Source organism: Podarcis raffonei, chromosome 3, assembly GCF_027172205.1.
Source record: "Podarcis raffonei isolate rPodRaf1 chromosome 3, rPodRaf1.pri, whole genome shotgun sequence".
In the NCBI taxonomy this organism is placed as follows: Eukaryota; Metazoa; Chordata; class Lepidosauria; order Squamata; family Lacertidae; genus Podarcis; species Podarcis raffonei.
The window spans coordinates 121,486,022-121,506,762 of NC_070604.1; the positions used below are offsets into that span (position 1 = coordinate 121,486,022).

Here is a 20,741-nt window from a genome sequence, read left to right on the forward strand (position 1 = left end):
CCCTTAGTTCCATAGACTCCAGTGCCCCCTACCCTCTAGACAGCATTATTCAGAATAAAATTTTTTTCCCCTTCCAGTAGCACCTTAAAGACCAACTAAGTTAGTTCTTGGTATGAGCTTTCGTGTGCATGCACACTTCTTCAGATACACTGAAACAGAAGTTGCCAGATCCTTCTATATAGTGAGAAGGTGGGGAGGGGTATTACTCAGAAGGGTGGTGGGAATGGGTGATTGGCAGATAGCTGTGATGAGCCTGTTTGTTCTGCTTTGTCTTGTTGTTGTGTGTGTTGAAAATACTCCTTCAGGCGTAAACGGCGGAAAAATGCTTCCAAGTCCCCGCAGAACTGAATCATGTGTGGGGATTTGGCAGGGCAGAATGACAGTCCACGTGAAAGGACTGATTCCTCAGCTGGGCTGAGTGCTTGCTGTGAGAGATTGACAATATTGTTGATCTTGTTTTGATTAGTAGCCTGTAGGTTGGAAAGGTTAGAGAGTTTCTTGTTTTTCTGTTTTTTCAGTAGCTCCAGTTGAGAGTGGTAAATGTTTTGTTTTTCCTTTTGGAACTCTTGCCAAGCTTGGTGGTTCCTGATAGAGTTGTCCAATACAAGGAGTTCCTCCTTTATTAGCTTCTGTTTAGAGTAGAGAACTTTGCTGCCACATACACCCGGACAACACCATTACTGGCCCCAATGATGAGTCGTCAACAGGCTCATCACAGCTATCTGCCAATCACCCATTCCCACCACCCTTCTGAGTAATACCCCTCCCCACCTTCTCACTATATAGAAGGATCTGGCAACTTCTGTTTCAGTGTATCTGAAGAAGTGTGCATGCACACGAAAGCTCATACCAAGAACTAACTTAGTTGGTCTTTAAGGTGCTACTGGAAGGAAAAAATTTTTTTTTTGTTTTGACTATGGCAAACCAACACGGCTACCTATCTGTAACTTATTCAGAATAGTGGTTTGTACGGCCTTCTAAGGAAGATAATAAGGCAATAAAATTCCAAACAGTAACAGCTGCACATTTATTCAAAATCCAATTGAAAATAATGAATACAATGAAATGGACGGACTTGATCCAGCGATGCCAGCTTTCCAGATAGTCACCTCCAGTGCCCCCTTCTGTCCCATTGCCTCTTAGTGCCCCCCCCAGGTAATCCCACCACCCCCAGGAGGGTGCTACTACCACCAACTTTGGGAACCACTGCCCACACGAGAGGTTCCTCCACCGCCACCAACTTCTCCATGTCGCCTCTCAGTAGAAGACCTTCTCCAGGTAGGCATTCAGGAACATCCCTCTGGGGTCCAGCTTCTCCCGGATGGAGCAGAACTCCTGGAAGCCAGGGTACATCTTCTCAAAGTCCTTCCGAGTGCATGTGTGAGCCTGCGGGCACAGAACCAGTTTTATGAAAGTGCCCTTCCTCCCTCTATGTGGGTCTGTATTGGGTGGGTGGAGACTTTTCAGCCTGAGAGGCATGTTCCCTGGTCGGAAACCTTGCAGGGCCAGCATGTTAGTGGTGGGCGGGGCCTATATCAGGAGTGGGTGGGGCAGAGGCACTTCACAGACACGCCAATTGAAATACCGTATTTTTCGCTCTATAAGACGCACCAGACCACAAGACGCACCAAGTTTTTGGAGGAGGAAAACAAGGAAAAAAATGTTCTGAATCTCAGAAGCCAGAACAGCAAGAGGGATCACTGCGCAGTGAAAGCAGCAATCCCTCTTGCTGTTCTGGCTTCTGGGATAGCTGTGCAGCCTGCATTTGCTCCATAAGACGCATACACATTTCCCCTTACTTTTTAGGAGGAAAAAGGGAGTCTTACAGAGCAAAAAATACGGTACTTTATTGTCACTTGTACAACTTGTATGCAGTGAGATTACACAGCACCCCCCACTCAGCTCTCTTAGTCTTAATTCCCCTCGTTTACTGACGCACACCCACCAAACCCGAAAGTCAGTTGCCCTGTTATCTTTTCATTCAGCAGCCTAACAGCCCACGGATAGAAGATGTTCTTTACCCTGTTGGTGCGACTAATCATGCTTCTATATCTTCTGCCCAAGGGCAGGATATCAAGAAAGTGCCGGCCAGGGTGTTAATCATCCCTGAGACTTTTCCTCACTCTCCTGAGGCAATGTTCTTCTGCTACAGCGGTACCTCGGGTTACAGACGCTTCAGGTTACAGACTCTGCTAACCCAGAAATAGTACCTTGGGTTAAGAACTTTGCTTCAGGATGAGAACAGAAATCGTGCTCTGGCGGCGCGGCAGCAGGAGGCCCCATTAGCTAAAGTGGTGCTTCAGGTTAAGAACAGTTTCAGGTTAAGAACGGACCTCCAGAACGAATTAAGTACTTAACCCGAGGTACCACTGTATTTCATCCAGTGGATTCACAGGACAGCCCATAATATCTTGTGCTGTATTCACCACCTTCTGTAGGCACTTCCTATCATTTGAGGTCAAACCAGCGTACCACTCCGTGATGCAGTATGAAAGGACACTTTCTCTTGTGGACTGGTAGAAGGAGATCATCAAATGTTGATGGACATCGTTCTTTTGCAATATTCTGAGAAGATGGCGTCTCTGTTGGGCTTTCTTAACCACCTGGGTTGTATTTATTCCATGCTCTCAACTCCCTCCTCTGCCCATCTGCCTCCCCTCTTTTATCCTGCCTCGCATACACCACTGGGGCGTCAAAAAGAATCCCATTGACATCCACAGAGCTTACTTACACAGCCTAGTTGCTGTGGGATGGTGATTTTTTTAATTTTTAATTTTTGGTCTGTGTATGTGGCCACAGCAAACAAGGAGGTTTTATTATTCCTTCCCCAGCTGCAATCTCCTCTAGGGAGTGTAGAATTTTGCAACTTTCAACTTCCTGAAATGAGGGGTGCTAAAAAGCTGTAACATGATTTGGGAATAAAAAGGATATTTTGGTTAAATTAATATAATTAAGTATTGCTCGGTAAGTAAAGTGTGTGTGAAATTGCATAGAAATCATTTAAAATGATGGCCAAGTACTTGCAGTCATAGTGTTTATTAATATTTTTACTATTTAGCATCACCTGAAATGTTTAGGAGTTCTGAAAGCAGTTTATGTGCTTCTTCATCAAATTTATATGTACCAAACTAAATGTTGCCCAAGCACAAAAATAGCTGGTTTGAATTCCTCACATTCCAAACTTAAGACACCTCGCTGAAGAAATTTGCAAAAATTAAGTTTCACTCAATAAAAAGGCACACAATCTTCCCCTGCCCCCCACCCTTCTGTATAATAATAGTAATTATAATCATCATCATTATATCCCTCCTTTTCCCTAGATCAGGACTAGTGGGGCAGGTCCAAGTGGTTCCCCCAGCCCTCCAGAGCAGATTTGGGGAGGGTGTAGGATGTGCTCAGGGTGAGGGGGAGAAAACCCCATTGCAGGTGGAAATCTTGCACTCAACGGGACTTATTCCTAATGTTTAGACAGAACCTCCATTCTTGCAACAGATTCAAAATACAAGAAAAGGGATTCTGGCTAAACAGTAGGAAGAACTTTCTGGTGGTAACTTCTGTTCAATGGTGGAACAGACTCCCTGAGAAGGTGGTGGACTCTCCTTCACCTTTTGGACTACTGCAATGCGCTGTACGTGGGGCTACCTTTGAAGGTGACCTGGAAACTACAACTAATCCAGAATGCGGCAGCTAGGCTGGTGACTGGGAGCGGCCGCCAAGACCATATAACACTGGTCTTGAAAGACTTTCATTGGCTCCCAATACATTTGCGAGCACAATTCAAACTGTTGGTGCTGACCTTTAAAGCCCTAAACGGCCTCAACTGAGTATACCTGAAGGAGCGTCTCCACCCCCATCATTCTGCCCGGACATTGAAGTCCACCTCCAAGGGCCTTCTGGTGGTTCCCTCCCTGCGAGAAGCAAAGTTACAGGGAACCAGGCAGAGGGCCTTCTCGGTAGTGGCACCTGTCCTGTGCAATGCCCTCCTATCAGATGTCAAGGAAATAAACATCTATCTGACTTTTAGAAGACATCTGAAGGCAGCCCTGTTTAGGGAAGTTTTTAATGTTTGATGTTTTATTCTGTTTTTAATGTTCTGTTGAAAGCCGCCCAGAGTGGCTGGGGAAACCCAGCCCAATGGGCGGGGTAGAAATATTTAATTTAAAAAAAAAACAAAATTATTATTATTATTAAATTACTGGGAGCTTTCTAAACAGAAATCGGATGGCCATCTGCCAGGGATTCTTTAGCTGTGATTCCTGCACTGCAGCGGGTTGGACTGGATGACCTTTGGGGATTCCTTCCAACTCTACAGTTCTATGAACACTGCCCCCACCTTCGTACCTTTGCCCAGTGAGGTCTCCCTCCAACCTTCTTCATGATGCTCTCGTAGGCAAGCCAGTAGTCAAGGCGTGGGACATCTTTCCCATAGGGCCTGAACGGGATAAAAAAATAAGCTGAACCTCACTCTCTGTTGTGGAACAACATAGCTGAGCTTCAGTTCTGATGGGCGCTGGATGGGAGTTCCATAGTTTATCTCCAAGTGCTTCCATTCCAGCTGGCCCTTACAGGAATGACAACCAAGGAAGAGTTTTTCCTCCTCCTTGCCAAGCCCTTTTCCTTTTGGGGTCGTGCCTTTTAGATGCCCACAAGCAGAAACCGGGCACAAGACACCTCTCTCCTCTTGCTGCTAGTATTCAGAACCGCTATTGCCTCTGACTGTGAAGGCAGAGCCATCACCGCTAGAGGCCACCAGTAGGCTTATCCTCCAATACCCATCAGGCAACCCAAATGGACCCGCCTGAACCCAACTCCTCTTACCTGTACATGATGATGTTCATGTAGCAACTGTCCCTCCTGAAGCAGGGGCTCAGCAAGATGTCGTCTCCCCGAGTGAAGCGCACTTCCACTGGGTAGTGGGCCACCACTTTGGGGTTGCTTTCCAGAACCCCCTTCAGCTCCAGGAGAGCCTCCTTCGTTTTCTCACTGTGAGGAGATTGTACGAAAAGACCCAATGCTGTGGAGATCTTGTGCAAGGGGATTACACCCAAATGGCTGTAACGGTCAATACCTCCCTCCCTTCCACAAGGAACTGTGGTAAACTGCCGGCCTGGAGGTTCTCCATCTCTGACTTAAGACACTCAAATGGGCTTTGATCATTCTTTGGAACATCACTTTCTTCCCTTGGGAACTCTCCAAGGTCCTGAAGGAACCAGGTCCTGGTCTTCCTGTTAGAACCAGAGATGAGTCCCTTTCCTCGCTCCAGATCAGCCCCCTTCCTTCTCGGTCTTCTCAGTGGTGGCACCCGCCCTGTGGAACGCCCTCCCACCAGATGTCAAAGAGAAAAACAACTACCAAACTTTTAGAAGACATCCGAAGGCAGCCCTGTTTAGGGAAGCTTTTAATGTTTAATAGGTTATTGTATTTTAGTGTTTTGTTGGAAGCCGCCTTGAGCGGCCTGGGAAACCCAGCCAGATTGGGGGGGGGCGAATAAATAATAAATTATTATTATTATATTATTATTCCAGCCTTGCTCACTGTCTTGCCTGCCGTATATTAAGAGCAAGACCCTGACTACCGAGTTAGTTAAATATATTCTTGCATGCCAACCCCGATCTCCAAGCGGTGAGAGACTCCAGGGGTTCCCGGCGCTTACCCAGGTTCTGTTTCCTTGGTCAGCACAGACTGTGGTGTCTTTAGGATATTTGGTTTTATCTACCCATACATAGGGACACGGGTGGTGCTGTGGGTTAAACCACAGAGCCTAGGACTTGCCGATTAGAAGGTCGGCGGTTCGAATCCCCGCGACGGGGTGAGATCCCATTGCTTGGTCCCTGCTCCTGCCCACCTAGCAGTTCAAAAGCATGTCAAAGTGCAAATAGATAAATAGGTACCGCTCCAGCGGGAAGGTAAACGGCGTTTCCATGCGCTGCTCTGGTTCGCCAGAAGCGGCTTAGTCATGCTGGCCACATGACCCGGAAGCTGTACGCCGGCTGCCTCGGCCAATAAAGCGAGATGAGCGCCGCAACCCCAGAGTCGGCGATGACTGGACCTAATGGTCAGGGGTCCCTTTACCTTTACTCACCTGAGCCAAAGATGGAGGGGCTCACAGCATTGACACCCCAACAGATCTTGCTTCTCCATTGGACACAGCTATGACTCCAACATTAAGCAAGCAAGTCTCTGTGTTTCCAGCTTCCAGTTCATCTCACACCCCCAAACTCTGGCTCATGTTCTCCTACCTAGCAGCAAGGTGGGGGGTGGAGGAAAGCCACCCCCCCCCATTATCCAAAAGGGCCCCATCACTTAGTTATAGCAACCTAGCCCATCCTTTTGGGATGCTGATGAGGATATTTGAGTGGCCAGCTAAGGTCGTTGCCTAACAAAGAAACTTGCCCAGCAACCTCCTTTCTTAGATTCTAGCACTACCTGGGTACAGGACCCCAAGGATTGGAAGACACTCAGGGCTTCATCCAGACTGGCACCCCAAACCCACAACATCATTCAAATTAGAGAGGCGACTACAATCTGAATTTCACATGTGGAAACCCACCCCAGCCCTGATCATCCTGGAATCAGCCCTAGTCTTCCAACCCTCCGTACACGAGGTCAAATCAGCTTACATGGGGATGGCCCAATCCTGCACGTGCTGCTTGAAGCGGCACTCGTAGTTGAATATCTTGTAGCTCAAGTTGACGTTCTCCACTTTGCCGGTGAAGAGGAGCCAGAAGAAGAAGCGGTTGATCCAGGGAACCAGGCAGGGCAGGAATGTGCTGATGGAGGAAGAGGAGGAGGAAGAGAGGACAAGGTGGAAGTCAGATGGGCAGAAATCCGAGGTCGGGAATTCGGATACAGGGAACATGGGCTGACCCTTCCTTCTCCCCCTTTGAGAGTAGCTGGGATTGTGCCTGAATATAAGAAACTAAGATCAGCTTCCTGGATCAGGCCATCAGTCAGCCAGATGCTCGTGGGAAACCCACAAGCAGGTGTGATAGGAATTTTGAGGTCTTAGATATATGTTAAATGTTCATAAGTGTACCAACCAAGCACGTACATAGATCAGCACAGGAAGACTGACCTGAAACCATTTTTGATTCCCAAACTGACCAAATGTTTTCTCTGCAAGGTCAAAGCCTCCCCATGGTCTTTTCCTTCACAAATCCTGTCTTAAGGGCACATTTAAGATATGAATAGGGTGTGAGGCTGTGACCTGGCTCAGGCTATTTATCATTACAAAAGACTGGCCAGGCTCCCCAGGCAATCCAATCAAGTGACCATTAACTGGTAACCTGTCAAATGAGATAAACAATGCACGCAGATTTCTGCTGTAGACCGCCTTTTCTGTGATGTAGGTATGATGTATCTGGGGGGTGGTCTTAGGTTACACCCCTTCTGTGATGTATGTATGATATATATGTCGGGATTCAAGCCAAAAGTCAGAGCCTCCAGCTCTTAGGAATTTGGCCACCCTCCAGGTGCCCGGCTTGAATCCTTGTGACCTCCCTTGCCAGTGTCTGCCGGCAAGATCAAGGGAGGTCTCTTCGGCGATCCTTTTCAAACGTGAAAAGAACACACCACTCCTCCCCCAGGGAGGGGGAAAGAGACAGACAGAAATATATTTACATGTCTTTATTTCTGTCTTTCAGCAGTACAGAGAAACATGTCTGTACACTTTGATTCCCAACGCAGAGAGAGAATAAACTCCACCCATGTACTTCCAGTACAGGGTCATGTGCTGCTCTGAGGTAATATCCGGCTCTCAGAGCAGTGAATAGACTGTTCCTGGTTCCCACGGTACAATCCAATATCACCCACATCCTGTTTACCATTCCAGCCACCTGGTGCTTGCTTTTGCATTGCTCCTTTTTCGTAACATCCTCCCCCAAAAGAATCAATGCGTGTTGCAGCAAGCAAAGCATGATCCAGAGAAGAAAACAAACAGTTGTTATACACATAACACTCCCCTGTTGTTTCAGTTCCACTCTTGGAACTCCCCGCCACTGGTTTTCCCAGTGTACCTCTCTGGTTGTCTGGTTTCCAAGGAATGAGTGCATCTGCATTACCTTGGCTAGCAACTCTCTGTTGTGTCTTTGTCTTTGACTTAGACACAGCTCCAACCTGTCCTCGGTTGTTTACAACAGCAACACATGCAACAGCTAAGTTAGCAAACTCTTTTGAGTACCTCTTGGGTGGTTGACCCTTTGTAACTCTCTCAGACCTACGTATGAGGTGCTGATCCTCTCTGTTCACTGGTCCAGTCTCAGGACTCTTTGGAGAACTAGTTCCAATGGTAAACAGTGGTTCATCCTTCAGTTGTGAAGGCCTATCTATTGTGTGAGACTTCCTCTCAATGACTGTGACAACTGAGCTCTCCGAGCTATCAGTGTCATCGCTTTCATTACAGCTGTAATCAGTGAAATCATCATCATCTTCTGAATCGTCCTCAGTGGGAAATGTGTGTACTATCACTCTCTCCTGTTCAGGAGCACTCTCTAGAAATTTTGTGAGAATCACCTGACCAGATTCAGACAAAATTACTCTGTAGAGACCCTTTTCATACCCCACAAAAATGCCTCTGGCATTCTTTACTCCACCTGGAGCTTCTGTTCTCACATGAGACCCAAAAACCTTGAAATGGGCAACAGAAGGTTTTCTGTGGAACAGTTTCTCAAAAGGAGAACTTCCCAACTCTTTTGAAACCTTTCTCACTTTCGTATAACAGAACGACATTAGAGACTCGGCCCAGTACTCATGTGGTAGATGTGAACTTAGCAATTGCGCTTCCATTCCCTTTTGCAATTCTCTGTTCACCCGTACACAGACACCCCTGTTCCACGCTTCCGCTGAAACAGAAATCTTGTGTCTGATCCCCTTTTTCTGCAGGAACCTTTGGAAATCCTGTAAAAGAAAAATCTGCTTCTCATCTGTGAATAGACAATCAATGTTAGCATCATGCATACTCTTAACTTTGTCACAAAACTCCTGAAACCTCTCCAAGGCTTCCTGTGGCTTTCTCAACACATAAACCCAGACATAGTTAGAGAAATGATCCACACACACAAGATAATATCTTGCATTGCCTCTAGATGGTTCTAGAGGACCAATCACATCAGCATACACCCGCTGAAATGCCCTGTTGACCCCGGTCTTCTTCTTGCTCACACCTGCAAGAGAAACTAGGTTAGACACAGATGAATTACATTCCATGTAATCACTTTGTGCAAAAGTCAACAAATAAAGTCCATCCTTCTCCCTGGCTGAAAGAAATAACTCTCCATCTTTGTAGATCTTGCAGCTCTCAGCATCGTAGGACAGTTTCAGTCCTCTCTTTGCAATCTGCGAAACACTCAGCAGATTGAACTTCAATTCGGGAACCAAGTAAACATTGTTTATTGTCAAGTCCAGACTCTTAAGATAGACAGTCCCCACGCCGGCCGTTTCCAGCTCCTGACCGTTGGCCTGTGTCACAGTGAAGCTTTGCTTCTTAAACGTTGAAAAGAGTCCTCTGTGTGGGGACATATGAACCGTCGCTGCAGTGTCGATAATAAACGCGTTCCCAACATCTGGCGTGGCTCCTTTCGCCATCAAAGCCTTTGCAGGTTCCACCATAGGCTTGGTGTGACCTTTGCCTGACGTCTCAGGCTTTGCTGAGCGGCCCTTCGCTCCTTTTGGCTGACGTGGCTTCTTGCAGCTCCGCTGAAGATGCCCAGCCTGTCCACAACTGTAACACTGGACAACATTCAAAGCTACAGCATCCTTTCCAGTAGCCTCATCGGTGGGGGAATTAGAACTCCGTTCCTCCCTCCCCCTGTCCTTTACTTCCAGTGCAGCATGCCGGCTGTGTTCATCTAGAACCACGGCATTCAGGGGCACTCCCCCCTTCTTGGCATCCATGCTGAATCCAAGGGTCAGCTTTACAGTCAATCTCAAGCCAGCTTTCACTTTTCAAGCCAGTAAAACTCCAAAAGTCTCTGTTTACTGCTTCACTGGCAGGCTTGCCTTTGGGCTGTTTTTTTCAAAACCCTTGCACAGCTGCGCAGATACACTTTCGATTTCCCAGGCTCTTTTTAGGCCACTCAGTAACTGGCAGACGTTGCCTAGCAACCTGCTCAGGACGGAACTCCTTATCTAACCACAGGAATTTCTGGTATGCAAGCTTGCTCTTTCAGAGCTTGTTTTTTTTTCAAACGCAGCTCTTTCTTGTGAACCAGAAATTAAGCCTTTCTGCGTTCATTCTCTCTTGCCCGAAATGCTGCATACCTTTTCTGGCTCCGTTGCCTTGGAACACACTCCTCTCGGTGTCCAGCTGTCTGTTTCAGCTTCTGGCTGCAGGCAGACGCTTTTCTTTATCTTCCTAGGTGCAGAGGATGGCAACGATTCATCGACCTCTCACCTCTCATGCAGATTCTCATAGATCAGATAACCATCGGTCTGCTACCAGTTGTCGGGATTCAAGCCAAAAGTCAGAGCCTCCAGCTCTTAGGAATTTGGCCACCCTCCAGGTGCCCGGCTTGAATCCTTGTGACCTCCCTTGCCAGTGTCTGCCGGCAAGATCAAGGGAGGTCTCTTCGGCGATCCTTTTCAAACGTGAAAAGAACACACCACTCCTCCCCCAGGGAGGGGGAAAGAGACAGACAGAAATATATTTACATGTCTTTATTTCTGTCTTTCAGCAGTACAGAGAAACATGTCTGTACACTTTGATTCCCAACGCAGAGAGAGAATAAACTCCACCCATGTACTTCCAGTACAGGGTCATGTGCTGCTCTGAGGTAATATCCGGCTCTCAGAGCAGTGAATAGACTGTTCCTGGTTCCCACGGTACAATCCAATACCACCCACATCCTGTTTACCATTCCAGCCACCTGGTGCTTGCTTTTGCATTGCTCCTTTTTCGTAACAATATAGAGGGGTGGTCTTGAGCTCCAGGGCAGGGAATTTAAAATGTCTATATAAGGGCAGGCACACCTTGGTTCTGGGTTCCTCCTTCCTCCTGCGTGTGGTGAGTGAGGACCCTGTTGCAACAGATCAATAAAGATCAGGCTTACTAGCTGCTTTGCTTCTCAATATGCTCTGGTTGGCCTCTGTTATTTTCTCTTACCAATAGGGAACCTACATAAGGACTCTATATGGGCTCTTGGATACCCCATTAGGGGAAAAAGGGCAGATTTTTGTTTACAACACAGCATTCATGCACAAGGACCATCTCCCATCCTGTAGTTTCCAGCAATTGGTATTCAAAAGCATTTCTGCCTCTGACCATGGAGGCATAGCATAGCCAGAATGGCTAGTGGCCACCAATAGCCCTCTCCTCCTCCACGAATTTGTCCTATCCTCTTTTAAAGCCATCTAAGTTGGTGGCCATCACTGACTCCTGTGGCAGGGAGTTCCATAGTTTAACTATGTGCTTTGATGGGAGCAGTGCCCTCTAGGATGAGGAGGGGCCTCAAGGGCATCCCACCTCCCCTTGCAGAAGCCCCAGGGCAAGGACGAGACCAAGGGCAGCTTTTTCCTAAGCAACTAGGGAGGTGAATCAGCTACAAGCAGTAGCCTCTTTGCATGGACACAGATGGCGCAGCTAAGATGCCGTTGATACTAAAGCAAGGCCTTTGCTCGCACACAGCTTCTCCAGCAGAATGAATCCCATGCTGCTGCTGCAGCTCAGAGAAGGATGTTTCAATTGCTTATCTAGTAGATTTTGCACACACTCTGCTGCAATAATCTTGGACCATCTAGCATAGTTAACCTATGGAACTTCCTCCCGTCTTCAATCAAGTCTTCAGAACAATGACACTTCTCCTTCTTGCCTCAGTACAGTGCTTGAAGCACCCGTGTTTAAACAGCCCACATTTATTGCATAAAATAAAACGCCACAAGCGTTTGACTTGCTGGTTCCTAGTGCCCCTTCCTACCAAGCCAATCCGTGGGTGCATCTTGCAGAAACCACCACCAGCCAACAGTTATAAGGCCACTGGGGTCAATGACTCCTGGATTTGTGGCTTTCTCTGCCAAACCAATGCCAGAGAGTGTGTCCTTTCAGCTGCTGCCCACAAGATGGCAGAACAACTGTATACATCGCCCCCCTAACTTGCTCTGGAATAATGGAAGGACCAGACAGAGTTTCAGGTTAAAGATGAGATTCTGAACGTAGGGTGTGCTTGTAAGTCAGCAAGCTTCATTTGCCAGCCTTTGACCTTCAACCTCCTACCAAGCAGCTTCTTTGAAATCTGTGGTCCTTCCCACACGAATGCCTTGCCAAGGCACGCTGAATCTCACCTGACCCAAAGGAGGAACTCCAGCAGGTAGTATCCGATCACGTAGTCCCAAAACCAGCTGGCAGAGGAAGCGGGAGGCTGCAAAGACATGCAAGACGGGAAAGAGACAAGCTACAGACATTGCCCAGCAGGGAAGATGTGGCCTTCAAAACCTTGGCCCAGATCAGCCCCCAGCCACATAAGTTTACATCACCTCCTGCCCTGAGACTCCACCGATTTGGGTGGCGACAGTGAAACACACACACACAACACAGACCTAGCAATGGGGAGGGGGTGTGTGTGATCCATGAGAGGCAGTCAAGTACAACATTCCTTGTAATGCTAGAGAAGACATGCGAGGGAATGTTTGGTCCAGCCAGTCGAAACTTCCTGTTCCTCCTGGGCTGGAGTATCCTTCCTGTTGCCTGTGATAGAAGGTGGGCGTGACCTTACCTGTCCAGGTAACAAAAGGACGAGTCGCACAGCACCCTTCCCTCTTTTTGACTCCCTTCTTCATTGGACCACCTTTTATCTAGGACTGCTCTGCTAGCTCTCAGCTAGCAGCAGCACTGGGATTATTCCCCCATATGGGGTAGATCCACATGTACATATTTTTAACTAAGTCTGCCTTCCGGAATCCAACTGTGAACTGATGTGAGTAAACTCCTTTTATTGACTTTGAATAAGATTGTGGCATTTTTATTTTTAAAGAGGGATTCAAGGGAACTTACCAGGAACATGCAATTCAATCTGAGACAGACTGAATTGTACAGAGTGGTACCTCGGGTTACATACACTTCAGGTTACAAACTCTGCTAACGCAGAAATAGTACCTCGGGTTAAGAACTTTGCTTCAGGATGAGAATAGAAATTGTGCTCCGGTGGCGCCGCAGCGGCAGGAGGCCCCATTACCTAAAGTGGTGCTTCAGGTTAAGAACAGTTTCAGGTTAAGTACGGACCTCCGGAACAAATTAAGTACGTAACCTGAGGTACCACTGTAATAGTTGAGAGGCTCACACGAGCCTGCAACCAGCTATCTGCTGTGCATATAAAAAGCGGGGAATGTAACTCTGCTAAGTATAGTAACTTGGTAGCGCAAGTTAGGAAGGATATTAATAAACAATATATCCTCTCCTGCCACCCTGAACATTCCCACAGAGGACAAGGTGGAGAGCTTAAAACTGCTCTCTGATCAGCCCAGGGTCCTGATGAGGAACAAAATCTCCCCTTCTCTGGTCATCAGATCGATCCTTTGATGAGCAGGGATGATCTGCATGGATCAGCTGTGCAGGATACTGTGCTTGTGTGTATTCATGTGGGAGAGTGTGGGGCAATCACACCCACCACTATCAGGCAGCTTCAGTAAGACCCCCTAAGCCCTGGGGGTTGGGGGGTAGATATTTACATCCCTCCATCCCTTGGACCAACAACCTGTCTGTCACCTGGCATCACTATGACATCAGCAGATTGACAGGTGGGTGGTCCTATCCACTTGTTGATCACCTGATACCATCCCGTCCAGCTGTTAAAGCTGTGTCTCAGGTTTGGCAGGAAGACACTCACGGAGCAGGGTTCAACTCCTACACGTCGCCTGATGGATGGCTGTGCATGTTTCTTTTTTAAATAATTTTTATTGAAAATTTAAACAAAACATATTATCCAAAAACATATCATCCTTAATCCCCCCCTTTTCCTCCTTTGTTTATTCAAAACCTGCCAAGGAGTCCAATTCACTTTGTTGCCTCTTCAAATACTTTGTAAAAGCTTCCCATTCATCTTTAAAGTCACAGTTATCCTTGTCCCGTAATTTATGTGTCAGTTTTGCCAGTTCTGCATAGTCCATCAGTTTTTCTTGCCATGATTCTTTAGTTGGAATTTCTTCAGTCTTCCATCCTTGTGCTATTAGGACTCTCGCGGCCGTTGTCGCATACATGAAGATGTTTTCCAGCTTTTTTGGCAGGTCTTTCCCTACAATCCCTAACAAAAATGCTTCAGGTTTTTTAACAAATGTTAGACAGCTGTGCATGTTTCGACCCTGATTTCTGAAGAGAAAGCAGCCACCTCTCTGCCCACCAAACACCTGGCGTGAAATATAATGTAAGGTGCAGGGCAGGTGGGCATAGTCTGGGCAAAACAGCCTTGCAGGCCAAATGGAGAGGCCTGGAAGAAGGGGAAATTCTATCACATGTGGTGGCCTTGCAGTAAAGTAAAAGCTTACTGGGAAATGATATATAATGAGTTGAAGAAAATGTACAATATGTTCAAAAAACCAGAAGCATTTTTATTGGGTATAGTAGGTGAAGAAATTCAAAAAAAGATCAAAAATTGTTTATGTATGCAACAATGGCAGCAAGGATGCTTTTAGCTCCAAAATGGAACCAGCAGAAATTCCAAACATTAAGAAGAGTGGCAGACAAAGATGATGGAATATGCAGAACTGCTGAAGCTGACCAGGAAAATCCGAAACCAGCGTGATCAAGCTTTCCAAAAAGATTGGAGTAAATTTGTATAATATTTGGAGGAAAACTGAAAACAGTTAACAACACTAACAGGGTTGATTTAAGCAGACTTGCAACGTCAGTGACCAATACCTTTTTAAATTTATTTAAAAATTTATGAAAATGGGAATGAATTAATTGTAAATTGGGAGAGGTACAAATGCTATGATATGGAATTGAATTACGGAAACCATGAGGCGGGAGGGAGGGAAACCGATCAGCTCATATGAGTGAAAATAAATGTGAATAACAAAGATGTTTTTAAATGTTATGAGATGGAAAATTAATAAAAATATTATTTTAAATAATGGAGAGGCCTGGTGAGGCAATTTTGGCCTGTGGGCTGGAGGTTGCTCAGTTTATGCCATTATTATTATTATTATTATTATTATTATTATTATTATTATTATTATTATTATACCCCAGCCACTCTGGGCAGCTTCCAGCAGAATATAGTGCATAATAAAATGTCAAACATTAAAAAAAACAACTTCCAGATACAGGGCTGCCTTCAGATGTCTTCTAAAAGTTGTGTAGTCCTTTATCTCCTTGACATCTGATAGAGCATTGTGGAGTCACAATCCCTTCTTCCAATTCCTTCCACCCTCCCCCCAAAAAAGAATTTATGGCTATTCCACTGGCCACCCGAGCATAAACTTACCTTGTTGGTGTGGTCTTGGTAGATGACGCTCACGTTCTCAGTGTGAGGGAACCAAAGGAAGCGGAAATACTCAGATTTCTTCAGGTGGCTGTCTAGGTTGTCCAGGACCTGGCAGAGGGAAAATAAGACAAGAGTGGATGGGCTGGAAGCCGAATGGAGGAAAGCACTGCTCAGGTTTCCTGTCCAGGCATGTTGTTCAACAGAACAGCATCTGCTTCCCTCCAGATGTTTTGGGACTACAATTCCCATCATCCCTGACCGCTGGTCCTGTTAGCTAGGGATGATGGGAGTTGTAGTCCCAAAACATCTGGAGGGCCGAGTTTGGCCATGCCTGACCTAGATGAACCAAAGATCTGACTCAGCATAAGGGAGCATCCCTAGGGAAAGTCAGGTGTGTTGAAAAACTCAGTCCTGGGTGAAAAACTTGCAGCACCTTGAGAGAAAATGATTCCCAGTGTAATGGCCACATCGGGAGCTTTCAGTCTGTCTGACCCCGTTCTGCAGAACAGCATCCATACGAAAATACGTGAGGTGCCCCACTTGGTGCAGTTTTTGGAAACTGAAATATACTCGGAGTCCTGTAGTGATTTCATGCTCTTCATTGCATCTTGTTGAAGAACCTTTTAATGGGGATGAAAGAGGAGAGCACAAAATATGGTCTGAAGCTCAACATCAAAAAAACGAAGATCATGGCCACTGGGCCCATCACCTCCTGGCAAACAGAAGGGGAAGAAATGGAGGCAATGAGAGATTTTACTTTCTTGGGCTCCATGATCACTGCAGATGGTGACAGCAGTCACAAAATTAAAAGACGCCTGCTTCTTGGGAGAAAAGTGATGACAAACCTAGACAGTGTCTTAAAAAGCAGAGACATCACCTTGCCAACAAAGGTCCGTATAGTCAAAGCTATGGTTTTCCCAGTAGTGATGTATAGAAGTGAGAGCTGGACCATAAAGAAGGCTGATCGCCGAAGAATGGATGCTTTTGAATTCTGGTGCTGGAGGAGACTCTTGAGAGTCCCATGGACTGCAAGAAGATCAAACCTCTCCATTCTTAAGGAAACCAGCCCTGAGTGCTCACTGGAAGGACAGATCCTGAAGCTGAGGCTCCAAGACTTTGGCCACCTCATGAGAAGAGAAGACTCCCTAGAAAAGACCCTGATGTTGGGAAAGATGGAGGGCACAAGGAGAAGGGGACGACAGAGGACGAGATGGTGGGACAGTGTTCCCGAAGAGACCAACATGAGTCTGACCAAACTGTGGGAGGCAGTGGAAGACAGGAGTGCCTGGTGTGCTCTGCTCCAGGGGGTCACGAAGAGGCGGACATGACTAAACAACTAGACAACAACAACACTGCAGCTTGTAAAACAGTGACTGAATTGCCCCCCAAACCTCAGGATTTTATATACAGTCATACGTCATGTTACTTTTGCTTCATGTTACGTTCTTTCAGGTTACGTCCCGCGGCGACCCGGAAGTACTGGAAAGGGTTACTTTCCGGGTTTTGCCGCTCGCGCATATGCAGAAGCGCAAGACGATGTCACGCGCATGTGCAGAAGCGGCGAATCGCAACCCGCATGTGCGCAGACACGCCACTGCGGGTTGCACTCTTTTCATGTTGCGAGCAGGCCTCCGGAATGGATCCCGTTCACAACCAGAGGTACCACTGTACACTATTTACACAATGAGTCCCGTCTGATTGGCTGATTCTGCTTCCCTCCTGGAGCCTGATTGGTCTTTTCCTGAAGGCCAATCCGTTGTTGCATTCTACGATCCTACCAACCTAATAGGCTGATCAACTTCCTCCTGGAGCCTGATTGGTCTTTTCCTGCAAGCCAATCAGTTGCTGCATTCTAGGATCCTACTTGCCTATTGTTCTAGGATCCAAGCTTAGTAACATAACAGAAACAATGGAAGACGCCTTTGTTTGGCAAGCTTTTCCAGCAGGATGAAAAGAGAAAGTTAGATCTCTGAGGCTTTGGGCCTTTTTATTTGTATTGTTTCTAAACCAGAGGTGGATTTAGGGCAGCACGACTGGTTCCCCCACCCTGGGCAATGATGACATAGTAAATTGAGCAGAACAGAAGGCGAGAAGTAGAGAGCAGCTAAATTTTCACCTTGCAAGGAGCGCCGCTTAAATTTGAAAGGACAAAGTCTGCCCCTGTTTAAATCTATCTTCAGTTTTTTTTGGGGGGGGAATTCTGGTTATACCTATTTTTAGTTGTTTTTAGGGTATGACCTTGAAATTCATGTGAAAGGTGGTAACATAACAAGGAGAAGGAAGATGAAGGAGGGGGGAAGTTTGAAGAAGAAGCCCGATGCAGCGAAAACACCTTTCTGATTTATCGTGGCACAAACCTTTGCGAAATAACATCCATTCCAACAGATGCGTGAGGCATTATCCTCAGCTGACAGGCATGGCAACCATAGAAAATGGGGCCAAACAGTCACGAAATGCAAAATCTTCAGTCTGTGGCAATTCTGCACAAAGCTCAAATGTATTTGAAGACACACCGATTGAGAATTCAGAGTAGCAGTAACAGGAGGTACAACACAACCCTCCTAGCTCTCAAATTCGGTGACATGAAGGCATCTTATTATGGAACGTTTCCTTCCAGGTTCTCGCCTTGCAGAATCCCAAAGTCCAGTGTCAGTAGCTGAACTGTTCTGATTTCTAGCCTCCATTTATTGGTTGGGGGGAGGACAGGTTTGGTAGAGGCAATGGAGCTTTTTCATTCTGAGGAATTATCCCTTGCGGGACGGTGATGGTTATTCTCGACTGCCACTGACTTAGCAGCATCATTAAGAAGATGGAACTGCTTAAAGCTTGCTCTCTCCATCTTCCAAGACACACCTTGAGATGCAGCCTGCAGGCTCCTGGTGGATCAGCTGCTTTTGTTGTGATCTAAAGGCTTTACTGCTCAGCTCCCTCACTCAGCCTTGCCCAACCTGGTGCCCTGAGCGCTCTGAGAAGGCAGAAGTCCAGCCCTGCTTTTACTGGGGTGGGGGGTGGGGAACAGCAAGATCTGCGGCTCTTATAAACAACAACAACAACAACAACAATAATTTTATTATTTATACCCTGCCCATCTGGCTGGGTTTCCCCAGCCACTCTGGGCGGCTTCCAACAAAACACTAAAATACAATAACCTATTAAACATTAAAAGCTTCCCTAAACAGGGCTGCCTTCAGATGTCTTTTAAAAGTCTGGTAGTTCTTTTTCTCTTTGACATCTGCTGGGAGGGCGTTCCACAGGGCGGGTGCCACTACCAAGAAGGCCCTCTGCCTGGTTCCCTGTAACTTGGCTTCTCGCAGCAAGGGAACCACCAGAAGGCCCTCGGCACTGGACCTCAGTGTCCAGGCTGGACGATGGAGGTGGACTCCTTCAGGTATACTGGACCAGGGCCGTTTAGGGCTTTAAAGGTCAGCACCAACACTTTGAATTGTGCTCGGAAACGTACTGGGAGCCAATGTAGGTCTTTCAAGACCAGTGTTATGTGGCCTCGGCAGCCGCTCCCAGTCACCAGTCTAGCTGCCGCATTCTGGATTAGTTGTAGTTTCCGGGTCACCTTCAAAGGTAGCCCCACGCAGAGCACATTGCAGTAGTCCAAGCGGGAGATAACTAGAGCATGCACCACTCTGGCGAGACAGTCCGCGGGCAGGGAGGGTCTAATTCTGCGTACCAGATGGAGCTGGGAGGCAGCCGCCCTGGACACAGAATTGACTGAAACAGAATTGACTGGACACGGAATTGAATGAAAAGCACCCAGGAGCCACACCAGCTGCTGCGATTCATCCTCCATCATCACTCATTTCTCGCATGACATTCATCTGTATATTTGGGCATTGCCAGGACAGTTCACAGAAGGTGCATGTCGTAAGCAATGAAGGCATCGCCTGATCCGGCCCTAAGCTTTGCCGAAGAGCAACAGCTGACTGGTGCCCGGAGCCCCAAGTCCAGAATTGCTCTCACTTTGCCGATTGTGAAGCCATTTCTCTCTCTCAGCACTGAGCAGCTGTATACAGTGACTCCATCTTAAAAAGTTATTTTTCAGGGAAGAAAGCAAAACATCAGTGCACGTCAGTGCAATGGTCCGTGCTAATGAATTTAATGCAGTTAAACGCGGCAAATTAGCAGCAGATCCACCTAATTTAAGAAGGACAACGGCGCCCCTGCTCCCAGTTACTTCATTATCCAGGCTCCTTCGCAGCCACGCTCTGTCCTCTGAAGAACTAATGGATCGACACGTGCCAATTATGGCTTCGCTTTTGCTGTTGGTGCAGAGTACATGTCTCAAAAAAAACCCCCATTTTGGATGAGATTTAGGTGGAGCGTTTGTCCCTCTCCTCATATCACTAAGACTTGTGGGCATGCAACGAAGCTGGATGTCCGACCTCTTCATGCGGTGCACAGTTGGACTGTGGAACTCACTGCCACAGGAGGCAGGGATGCTCACCAACCTATATAGCTTTGAAAGAGGATTAGACAAAGCCATGGAGGGGGGCCGGCTATTGATGGTTACTAGCCACAATGACTATGTTCTGGCTCCACGGCTGGAGGCAGCTGTGCTTCTGAATCCCAGTTGCTGGGAACCACAAGAGGACAAAGAGCTCTTCTGCTTGAATCCTGCTTGTGGGTTTACCTTTGGAGAATCTGTTTGGCCCCTGTGAGGACAGGATGAAGGACATAATAATAATACGATACGATACAATAATCTTTATTGTCATTGTCCCATACAGAACAACGAAATTGAAAAAAATCTACATCAGACATTCAGAAACCAACAAGCCTGCTATCCCAGCTATCCCAGCCTGGTTAGCCCCCTAAAAACTCTGATACCCCATTTTTAAATACAATATACTGCCACAGAGACTACCTTACACTGCGTTTAAAACCAAAATTGCATTTGGATAGAAACTGTTTCTAGTCTTTATAACCCTGTACCTTCTTCCAGAAGGCAGAAGCTGAAAGAGATCAATTCCGGGGTGTGCACTATCCTGCGCTATCTCTGCAGCTTTCTTATGGCACCTGGAAGCGTAGATTTGATCCCAGGTGGGAAGAGGGCACCCAATTATTCTCTCCGCAGTCTTGACAACCCTGGACAGCATTGTTTTTCCCCTGACCATGCAGCTCCCAAACTACACACACAGACCGTAAGTTAATACACTCTCAAAAGTACAATGGTAAAATGTCATCAACATAATAATAATATAAAAAAAATTATTTATATCCCACCCTCCCCAGCCAAAACCGGGCTCAGAGCGGCTAACATCAAATATATAACATATTACCATAAAACCAAGCAATCAATTAAAATACATCCTAAAATCA

General features: G+C 46.8%; 1 protein-coding gene across 1 annotated transcript in view; it reads right to left on the bottom strand.

Moving 5' to 3' along the window:
- Positions 1–1,003: 1,003 nt before the first annotated feature.
- LOC128411470 (L-gulonolactone oxidase) overlaps positions 1,004–20,741 on the bottom strand; it is a 47,555-nt gene continuing 27,817 nt past the window's right edge. The window contains exons 7-12 of the mRNA XM_053383818.1: positions 15,411–15,518; positions 12,274–12,350; positions 6,621–6,770; positions 4,819–4,983; positions 4,342–4,432; positions 1,004–1,386 (exon numbers count right to left, since the gene is read on the bottom strand). Coding sequence (XP_053239793.1) covers positions 1,258–1,386; positions 4,342–4,432; positions 4,819–4,983; positions 6,621–6,770; positions 12,274–12,350; positions 15,411–15,518 — 720 coding nt within the window. The 3' untranslated portion in view covers positions 1,004–1,257. The remainder of the gene's footprint in view (positions 1,387–4,341; positions 4,433–4,818; positions 4,984–6,620; positions 6,771–12,273; positions 12,351–15,410; positions 15,519–20,741) is intronic.